General features: G+C 46.7%; 1 protein-coding gene across 2 annotated transcripts in view; it reads left to right on the forward strand.

The window, feature by feature from the left end:
• Positions 1–8,090, forward strand: part of LOC120924691 (E3 ubiquitin/ISG15 ligase TRIM25-like) — a 90,920-nt gene extending 82,830 nt beyond the window's left edge. For both annotated transcript variants that reach the window (XM_040335702.1, XM_040335701.1), the window contains one exon: positions 5,316–8,090. In XM_040335702.1, coding sequence (XP_040191636.1) covers positions 5,318–7,069 — 1,752 coding nt within the window. In that variant the 5' untranslated portion in view covers positions 5,316–5,317 and the 3' untranslated portion in view covers positions 7,070–8,090. The remainder of the gene's footprint in view (positions 1–5,315) is intronic.
• Positions 8,091–10,952: the final 2,862 nt, after the last annotated feature.

The raw sequence follows: 10,952 nt of genomic DNA on the forward strand, positions 1-10,952 counted from the left end.
GATACGTCCGCGATGTGACTACTATTGGCCTTGGTGGATTGAGTTGGTAACAATTTGATAGACTGACTGCCTTCCTCCACCATTTGAGGGAATGTTTCATTATTGGTGATATTCTGATCCTCTGACGTGTGGATTGGTTCCTCCACTGTTTCAGGAATTCCATCTGAAACATCGGAATTGTGGCCGCTAGTGACCCCAGCAGTGGGAGGCTAGGAGATATGACTGTGCTGATATCCTCTCTAGTTGGGAGATTAGTGTTGCTGCCTTTTCTGATGGGGGTTCCACTGGCACTGGCCTGCCACTGTCAAGATTAGACTATAAACTCAAAGAAGGATAGCAATCACATGAGCTGGAACAGGATCAACTGCAAAGCCAGTAGTTTTCCCAAGCTGGCATTGAGACACTGGGCCTCGGGGATATGCCCAGAAGAGACACTCGCCTGGTCAAGGATGCTGCTGGAAATAGTGAGTTGAGTGTTGAAGACTTATGGCAAAGTTCAAGCCTACGTTTGACCCTACTCTTGTCTTCCTCTCCAGGGAGACAACAGACTGCACCTGGCTACAGAGACGAGATGGTGTAGGGCAGTGATGGCGAACCTTGGCACCCAAGATCTTTTGGAACTACATTTCCCATGATGCTCATCTACACTGCAGAGTGCATGAGCATCATGGGAAATGTAGTTCCAAAACATCTTGGGTGCCAAGGTTTACTATTGTGTAACAAAATCTGCTAGATACATTAATCTCATCTTAGATAGTTGTAAAAATCAATGACACCCAAAAAAGAAGGTATGGGAGGTAAAAAGGAGGCATAGAGAACTCCACCGGGTGTTACTGTTAATAATGAGCCTCCTGGAATGAAGCACAGTGGGCACATGGGTAGAAATTAGCTATGTAAGCAATCCAAAACGTAGGGAAAGGTAGAAAAAAAGGAGGGTAAAAATAAATATTTTGCCCTACTTGGACGCTTAGGACTCCAGCACAGTCCCAGTGATAGCAGAGAGGATAAATCGATCCTTCTCTCTATTTATGTGCCTGTGTACAGGTGAGCTCCTTTCCAGTGACACCCATGACGCCGCAAGCGTCTGACATCACCGAACCTGGAGTGTGCATGCGCCAATTGTGGCGCATTCGCAGTGTCCAAAATTGGCACCCTGCACACCACAGTCGTAAGTGCATGGCCATAAAGACAATGGGGCCCAGGCAGTGCAATGCACATACTCAAGCCCCCCTCCAAAGCCGCATATTCGCCAGGGAGAGCCAAGATACCGGGCCGTCGTGCAAAGAAACGCACCCCCTGGCAAGAGGTCAGGAGCAGCCATGCTGGAAAAAGGCATGCCCCTTTAGGACAACAATGACTGGGGGGGGCTTAGTGGGATTAAAATGACACTCTAATTGGAGCGTCGATAATGACCCTCCCTTGGGCCTCTGGCCACTCGTTGTTCATGGTAAGACGATTGTTTCGGGGGGTACTCACAGAAGATACTTTCTCAAACCTTATTTTATGTTATTTTGAATACTGTTTTTTGTTTTGTGTGATTAAAGTATGTTTTCTTTATTTCATATTTATGTGATAATCATCTTTTATTCTCCATGGGGCAGATCCACGAAAGAATTATGCCGGCGTATCTATTGATACGCCGCGTAATTTTAACGTTCCCGCGTCGTATCTTTGTTTTGTATCTACAAAACAAGATACGACTGCATCTGGGATCGATCCGACAGGCGTACGTCTTAGTACGCCGTCGGATCTTAGGTGCATTTTTTCGGCGGCCGCTAGGTGTCGTTTCCGTCGAATTCCGCGTCGAGTATGCAAATTAGTTAGTTACGGCGATCCACGAACGTACGTCCGGCCGGCGCATTTTTTTACGTCGTTTGCGTTCGGCTTTTTCCGGCGTATAGTTAAAGCTGCTATTATGAGGCGTACTCCATGTTAAGTATGGCCGGCGTTCCTGCGTCTAATTTTGAATTTTCTACGTCGTTTGCGTAAATCGTTCGCGAATAGGCATTTGCGTAAAATGACGTCACCGTCGTAAACATTGGCTTGTTCCGGTTTAATTACGAGCATGCGCACTGGGAAACCCCCACGGACAAAAAAAAGTCGTTTACGTCGGGTCATGCCGTATTTACATGAAACACGCCCCCATCACATCCATTTGAATTGCGAGCCCTTACGCCGCCAAAGATACACTACGCCCCCGTAACTTACAGCGCAAATTCTTTGAGGATTCCAAAAAAAAAAGTAAGTTACGGCGGCGTAGTGTATCTTAGATACGCTACGCCCGACGCAAATATGCGCCGATGTACGTGAATCTGCCCCCAAATATTTATACAATAAAGCTCCTGAAGAAGCAGTGTGATCCGCGAAACATGTAGAGCAACCAATGCACAGATGGTATCTATGTTCCAGCTGTCACACTTTGGTGTGACTACAGAACTAATGCCGCAAACACACGATCGGAAATTCTGACAAGAAAACCGTGGATTTTTTTCCGACGGAATTTTGGCTCAAACTTGTGTTTCATACACACGGTCACACCGAATTCCGACCGCCAAGAAAGCGGTGACATACAACACTATGACGAGCCGAGAAAAATGAAGTTCAATGCTTCCGAGCATGCGTCGACTTGATTCTGAGCATGCGTAGGATTTTTCTCCCTCGGAATTGCATACAGACGATCGGAATTTCCGAGAAGAGCTTTTACAAGAACCAGCTCTCAAATTTTTCTTGGCGGAAATTCAGACAGAAAAATTCCTACACACGGTCAGAATTTCCGACCAAAAGCTCACATCGGACTTTTCTTGTCGGAATTTCCGATCGTGTGTGCGCGGCATTAGAGTTTTGTTTGATTATCATTGTTGTTTTTAGCATTTAATTGTCAGATGTGTGTATATATATATATATATATATATATATATATATATATATATATATATATATATATATAAATATATTCAAATATTTTATTCACGACTGTCTATTTCAGTTGGTATACGGTACCACTAAAGTCCTCCCCCTTTCAATTCTTTCCTCCTTGTATATAGCAAGAGTTGTCCCTGAAGTTGTCTTTGAAGTCAAGTGGGCATCCCAGAACCTCCAATCCCTATCCAAGTTATTATCCCTCAATAAATAACAAAAACAAAGTCACAGACTGTTCTCTGAATCAGGAGTGCCTGTGAAAATTCAGAGGAGGATGAAATATTCCCAACACAATGGGGTTGATTTACTAAAGGCAAACAGACTGTGCACTTTGCAAATGCAGTTGTTTCAGAGCTTAATAAATGAGGTAAAGCTTCACTTTGCAAAGAAAACCCAATCACATGTAAGGCCTCGTACAGACGACCGGACAGTCCGCTGAAAACGGTCCGCTGGACCGTTTTCAGCGGACATGTCCGGTCGGAGATTTCTGTCTGATGGTTGTACACACCATCAGACAGAAATCCGCGCGTAAACAATACGCGGGGACGTGGCAGCGCCGTCGCCGCGATGATGACGCGGCGACGTGGGCGGCCCTGGAAGTTCAAAGCTTCCACGCATGCGTCGAATCAGTACGACGCATGCGAGGGATGGTGGCCAGTCGGACATGTCCGGTGAGTCTGTACAGACAACTGAGCTCCGAGACACGCTGTCTGCTATACACTCGGCTGAGAGTGTCAGCAAATGTGAGTTGTTTTATTGTTCTGTTTTTAGATTAAACTTGTTGCATACAGAGAGCACTAGTCCTTCTCTTTTGTCATTTATTATTTACCGGTCCATGGATTGCTGAACCTCTTTGCTGGTTTTATCTGGAGATATTCATAGCTGGTTGATTGGTTGCTGATTCCATCTGTACCTTGGAGGATTATGACATGCTTTTTGACCTAGCCACAGGTCGAATAGCTGAGGTGAGAGGCCATTCTTAGTCTTTGGTGGAGGATCTCTTTTCCTGTGGGTCACTGATCTTAAGAAGATAATCTCACTACAGTCACCATTGTTTTTTGAAGCACGTTTTGAAATTTCTTCACTTGTGCACTATATGGACTCTTTCTAATTTATTTTATGGTTAATTATTTTGTCACTTGCGCCGCACTTTATATTTACTTGATTTCACTTTGGGACATTTTATTTGGATTGATCCTGCAGTGCTGGCTTGCATTATTTGATTTTATTGTTTTTTTCCAGCGCTGAATTATTTCACTTTTCTGTACAGACAACCGAACATGTCCGATGGACATGGTTCCAGTGGACAGGTTTCTTAGCATGCTAAGAAACATTTGTCCGCTGGAAACTGTCTAATCCGCCGGACAATTGTCCGGTCGGGCCTACACACGACCAAACATGTCTGCTGAAACTGGTCCGTCGGACCAGTTTCAGCAGACATGTTCGGTCGTGTGTACGGGGCCCAAGGAATATAAAAAAAATGAATTTTTGCTTGCACATGATTAGATGATTGAAGTCAGTGGAACCTCCCCTCTTAGGCCTCGTACACACGACCGTTTTCCTTGACAGAATCCATCAAGAAACTTGGTGGGAGAGCTTTTTTGCCGAGGAAAACGGTCGTGTGTAAGTTTTTCACCGAGGAAACTGTCGAGGAACTCGACAAGGAAAAAAGAGAACAAGTTCTCTTTTTCCTCTACGGAAGTCTCAATTTCCTCGTCCGGCTGGTTTTCGCCGAGAAACACGATCGTGTGTATGCTTAGAAACCCGCGCATTTTCAGAATAAAGTATGAGACGGGAGCGCACCTTCGGTAAAAGTAGCGTTTGTAATAGAGATAGCACATTTGTCACGCTGTAACAGTCTGAAAAGTGCAAATCGTCTCCTACCAAACTTTTACTTAACACACAGTAACATGAGATTAGCAAAAGCAGCCCCAAGGGTTGTGCCAGTGGAATCAAACTTCCCCTGCCATTGTACGTGTTGTACGTCACCGCGTTTGAGAACGAGGATATTTGGTCTTGACCGTGTGTACGCAAAGCAAGCTTGTCAAGTTTCTCGACAAGCCTAACAAGGAACTCGTTGAGGAAAACGATGTGTCTTTTCCGAGTTCCTCGGTCGTGTGTACGAGGTCTTATACTATGCTCCAGGACAACTGCATGTGCACAGTCCATTTGTCCTTAATAAAGCAACCCCTAGGTTTCCACAGATTATTATATGTCCAGATAGGGAGGTTATTAACAGGAATCCTCCCATGTATTATCTGTGTTCTTATTTATAAGGATTGCTATGAGTACGAGTCTCAGTCTCAGCCCCTCCCTGTGTAGGAATGTACAGAACTGGTCACACTGGTTACGGAGTGTCAAATACTTTCAGTTTCATTTCTCTCTTCTGCTTTCAGCGATGGCGTCTGCTGATCTGAGGAAGGAGCTGGAATGTTCCATCTGTCTGGACATTTATATTGATCCTGTAACCCTGAAATGTGGACACAATTTCTGCCAGTACTGTATTGGTCGTATGTTGAATACACAGGAGAAGTCTGGAGGTTATTCCTGTCCTGAATGTAGACAAACATTCAGGAAACATCCCGTCCTTCAGAGGAACATAACACTACGTAACATAGTGGAGAATTTCCAGTCCACCCATCCACATCAGGAGGTGTCCGGGGTCTTCTGTACTTACTGTATTCACACTCCTGTACCTGCTGTGAAATCCTGTCTGATGTGTGACGCTTCTCTGTGTGACAATCACCTGAGAGTCCACAGCAAGTCACCAGAACACGTCTTATGTGACCTCACCACTTCCCTGGAGAACAGGAAATGCTCCGTCCATAAGGAACTACTGAAGTTTTACTGCACTGAGGACTCCTCCTGTATCTGTGTGTCCTGCAGGCTGGATGGAGAACATTGGGGACACCAGGTGGAGACTCTGGGTGAGGCCTCTGAGATGAAGAAGAAAAAACTGAGGAATGTTCTGCAGAAACTGATGACAGAGGGAGAGGAGATGGAGAAAAGAGTCCAAAATCTGCAGGAACACAGGAGGAAAGTACAAGGAAAAGCAGATGATGAAACGGAGAGAGTCACTGTCCTGTTCAGAGACCTCAGGAGACGTCTGGAAGACCTGGAGAAGAGAGTCCTGAGGGACATCTCCGGGCAGGCACAGCGGGTCTTTGTGTTAATCAATGATCTGGTCCAGGATCAATATATAAAGAAGGAGGAGCTGTCCAGGAAGATGGGGGACATTGAGAAGCTGTGTAACATGACGGATCCACTGACTGTCCTACAGGAATCAGACACAGGTGACTTGTGTGATACGGAGGATGGAGATGATGAGGACAGAAAGAGACGTGATAAACTCCTCCATGATGGAGGGGATCTGGATGTGGCGGGGATCTCACACACATTACACACAGGTTTATCTGATATCATGTCTGGGGTAAGTGTAAAGAAATGTACAGACACAGAGGCCTATCCACATTCTACTACAAAGGGCGAAGGTCCCACCAATGATGAACCATCCAGGAGACATCCCCAACCCTCCCCCACCATACAACACTCACACTGCCAGGCTGGAGGACCAGATATTGAGTCTCTACAGCTAACATCGGAGGTATCGGGGGTTACAGACATATTACTTGATGTACGGACAGCTGATAATCATCTCCATATATCAGATGACAGGAAAACTGTATCCTGGTCATCATCACAGCAGAATCGCCCAGAAACACCAGAGAGATTTCAGGGTCGTCAGGTGATGAGCAGTCAGAGTTTCTCCTCAGGGAGACATTACTGGGAAGTGGATGTCGGGGGGTCAGTGAGCTGGAGAGTTGGGATGTGTTACCCCAGTATAGACAGGAGAGGACGTCAGTCACAGATTGGATATAATAGGAAGTCCTGGAGTTTAGAGAGGTGGGAGTTGCGAGGTAATCAGTACTTGGTGATACATAACAAGAAGGAGATCCCATTACCCGGCGGTATCTCCAGTAACAGAGTCAGGATACATCTGGATTATGAGGCCGGGCAGATCTCCTTTTATGAATTGTGTGACCCGATCCGACATCTCCACACCTTCACCACCACCTTCACTGAGCCCCTCCATGCTGGGTTAGGTGTATGGAATGGTTGTATAAAGATATCTGGGGGGAATCAGAGGTGAGAAATCTGCCCAGAGATTGGTGACATCACAGGGTGGAGAATCTGATTGGTGAAATCATTAGAAGAAAAGTGGACAACATTATCATTTATAAAGCTGCAGGCTCCGGGGGCCGTCATCTTCACCCTAAACCTCACTTCACTACTTAGGCCAGTGATGGCGAACATTGGCACTCCAGATGTTTTGGAACTACATTTCCCATGATGCTCATGCACTCGGCAGTGTAGTTGAGCATCATGGGAAATGTAGTTCCAAAACATCTGGGGTGCCAAGGTTTGCCAATACTGACCTAGTGTGTCACTGACCAGGAACAAGCATGCAGGAGGTCAGACTGTTCAGGCTTCATTGGCTGCATGCTTGTATCTGGGGTTCCATTAGAAGGATTTCCTCTCATTTCCTGTCTCGCCAACAATATTTTCCCAGACAGGAAGTGAGGGGAACTCTCCAACAGACACTTTTTCTTTAGTAGAGGGAAGGCTAGAACCTCTGTCAGTTGCATCTGATAAAGAAAAAAATATGTGATTTATTAACTATTATATTACATTATTAAGTGCTAATATGCTAATGTTAGGATCTTTATATAATAGCAGGTTCTCTTGCTAGAATGACTTTGCAGTAATATGTTAGAATAAATTGTTGTTCTCCGGATCCTCAGAAGGTCTTGTTGGGGAACATAGAGACAGTTGGCCTACTTCTTCTACAATGAGGGATTTGGGAGTCTGGAGGTGGGAAAAGCTGTTGAGATGTTCAGAGATAACAGAAATGAATGTCTCTCGTAATCAATGTGCTGTGTGTGCAAATGCTTAGGTGAATGATTTATTATGTAAAATGTTGATGTTTGGGATGATCCTCCATGACAACTGTCTGGGATTGGAGGGTAGAAGCCTCTAGTTTGATGAAGAGGTCAGAGGCCTTGGTCCTCCTGCCATGTCTAATGATCTCTGCACACCTTCATCTCTCTACTTTCTAATCTTTGCTTTTACTTTGTAACTCTTCTCTTCTAAATAAACTTCCAGAATCTTCACTGGGATCCGAGGTTGTTATTTCCTTATCACATTCCACAATGACTTTGGCATTAGATAGCGATGCAACACAGAGATCAGTTTTCGGTGACAGACAAGGCTTTCTATTGTCACTGTTGTCTTATGTTTTTCATATAAGACAAAATGTAACAATGATATAACTTTGCTTGAACAATATTAGTTTTTGTAGCAGTTAGTGTTACCGTAGATAAAAGATTCAATCCTTCTGTATTCAGTCAGCGATGATTGCACTGTCGGGCAGTTGAAGGGCCATAAAACAGAATCCGAGGCCGGGAAGTACTAAGACCAACAAGACTGACAGTAATCAGAGCTCACAGGGGACCAACAGACGGTGTGGAGCCCATAAAAAACAAGTGGGGAGAAAACTCCATTCTGCAGATACTCTGAAACTCCACGGATACGTCTGTATTAGGGATGCACCGATATATCGGTGGCCGATACATATCAGCCGAAAACAGCTGTTTTGGGGACATGCCGAAACAGCTTTAAAACCGCCGATAATGAATAGTGGCTGCAGAGCGGTAAAACACATACTGAAATTGTCTCAGCTTTGCTCGCACACAGCCCCGCCTGCTCCTAACCCCACGCTATGATAAACAGAATGCCGGTCTAATGCTGAGATGTGTGGGGTTAGGAGGAGGCAGGACTGTGTGCGAGCAGAGCGGAGACAGTTTCAGTATACGGGCGGCGGTGAGTTGCTTTCTTTTCTATCAGCCATCCGCCCCCCCCCCCCATCACATACCTCCCTCCGGCTGGCTATATCTTTGGGTCTCTGTCCCCCGCCCCTCCTCCTCCTCCCCCCGGCTGCCTAGTTTGGCTACTGTCCCTGACGCCAATCCATTCCTGAGGTGACAGGTAGGGTTGTCCCGATACCACTTTTTTGAGACCGAGTACAATTACCGATACTTTTTTTCAAGTACTCGCCGATACCGAATACCGATACTTTTTTTTAATGTCATGTGACAGTGGCAGTATTTTTCTTTTTACTTTTTTTAAGGGGGGGGTGGATTATCAGTGTGTTTTATTTTTGTTATTTTACTATTATTATTATTATTATTTAAATTTTTTTTTTTTTTTTTTTAAATCAGCCCTGTTGGGGGTCTTTGGAGAGATATCAGGGGTCTTAACAGACCTCTGACATCTCCTCTTTGAGACAGAGAAAGGCACTAAGGACACAGATTCCCAAGTCCCTTTCTCTGAAGCCTCAGCTAAAATGAATGGAGAAGCTCCTCTCCATTCATAAACTGAAGCATCGTAAACACAGGTTACGATGCTCAGTTATGTGAATGAACAGAGTCAGTGATCACTGACTCTGTCCATTCGGATAATTAGGAGCTGGATTTAGCGGCTCCTACCTCTGGCACGGAGGGGGGGAGAAGACGGCACGGAGGGGGAAGCACACGGAGCACGGGGGGTGAGAAGGAGAAGGCAGCACACGGAGCATGGGGGGGGAGAAGGAGAAGGCAGCAGCAGCACACGGAGCACGGGGGAGAGGGGGGAGAAGACGGCACGGAGGGGGCAGCACACGGAGCACAGGGGGGGGGGGGGAAGTAGAAGGCAGCAGCAGCACACGGAGCACGGGGGAGGGGGGGAGAAGACGGCACGGAGGGGGCAGCACACGGAGCACGGGGGGAGAAGGATAAGGCAGCAGCAGCACACGGAGCACGGGGAGGGGGGGAGAAGACGGCACGGAGGGGGCAGCACACGGAGCACGGGGGGGAGAAGGATAAGGCAGCACATGGAGCATGGGGGGGGCAGAAGGCAGCAGCAGCACACGGAGCACGGGGGAGAGGGGGGAGAAGACGGCACGGAGGGGGCAGCACACGGAGCACAGGGGGGGGGGAGAAGTAGAAGGCAGCAGCAGCACACGGAGCACGGGGGAGGGGGGGAGAAGACGGCACGGAGGGGGCAGCACATGGAGCACGGGGGGGAGAAGAATAAGGCAGCAGCAGCACACGAAGCACGGGGAGGGGGGGAGAAGACGGCACGGAGGGGGCAGCACACGGAGCACGGGGGGGGAGAAGGATAAGGCAGCACACGGAGCACGGAGGGGGGAGAAGGAGAAGGCAGCACACAGAGCACGGAGGGGGGAGAAGGAGAAGGCAGCACACGGAGCACGGGGGAGGGGGGGGAGAAGACGGCACAGGGGGGGCAGCGCACGGGGGGGGGGAAGGATAAGGCAGCACACGGAGCACGGAGGGGGGAGAAGGCAGCACACGAAGCATGGAGGGGGGAGAAGGAGAAGGCAGCACACGGAGCACGGTGGGGAAGACTTGCAACTCCCCTGCCGCACTGATCACCCTGACTGCCCAGGTATCGGGTGAGGCATCGGAGCATTTCCCCCGAGTACAAGTACTCGGGGAAATGCTTGGTATCGGGACATCCCTAGTGACAGGGTTAATAAAGAGAACCTGTCACCTCCAATCACCTGTCACCTCCAATTGCTCCAATTTATCCTGTGTGATAGCAATAAAGTTAAGTGTAAAAAAAATAAGAAATAATAATTAAATTAATAAAATAAGTAATTAAAAATTTAAGAATAAGAAAAATAAAATAAAAAAAGTAAAATGACAAGCTACAAAAAAAAGTGATAAAGTAATAAACAAACAAAAAAAAAAGAAACAAGAGGCGGAAATTGGGGGCACAGTGAGGCGGCAATTGGGGGCACAGTGAATGTATGTTTTAACATACAATTATTTAAAAAAGAAGAAAAGTCATTTTCGGTTTCGGCCTGACATTTTTTTTTATTTCGGTTTTGTTTCGGTTCTGAAATTTCCATTTCCGTGCACCTCTAGTCTGTATGTCACACTTTCCAATGCAATCAGCACCAGAGCTCAACTACA

Source organism: Rana temporaria, chromosome 1 (genome assembly GCF_905171775.1).
Source record: "Rana temporaria chromosome 1, aRanTem1.1, whole genome shotgun sequence".
Classification (NCBI taxonomy): domain Eukaryota; kingdom Metazoa; phylum Chordata; class Amphibia; order Anura; family Ranidae; genus Rana; species Rana temporaria.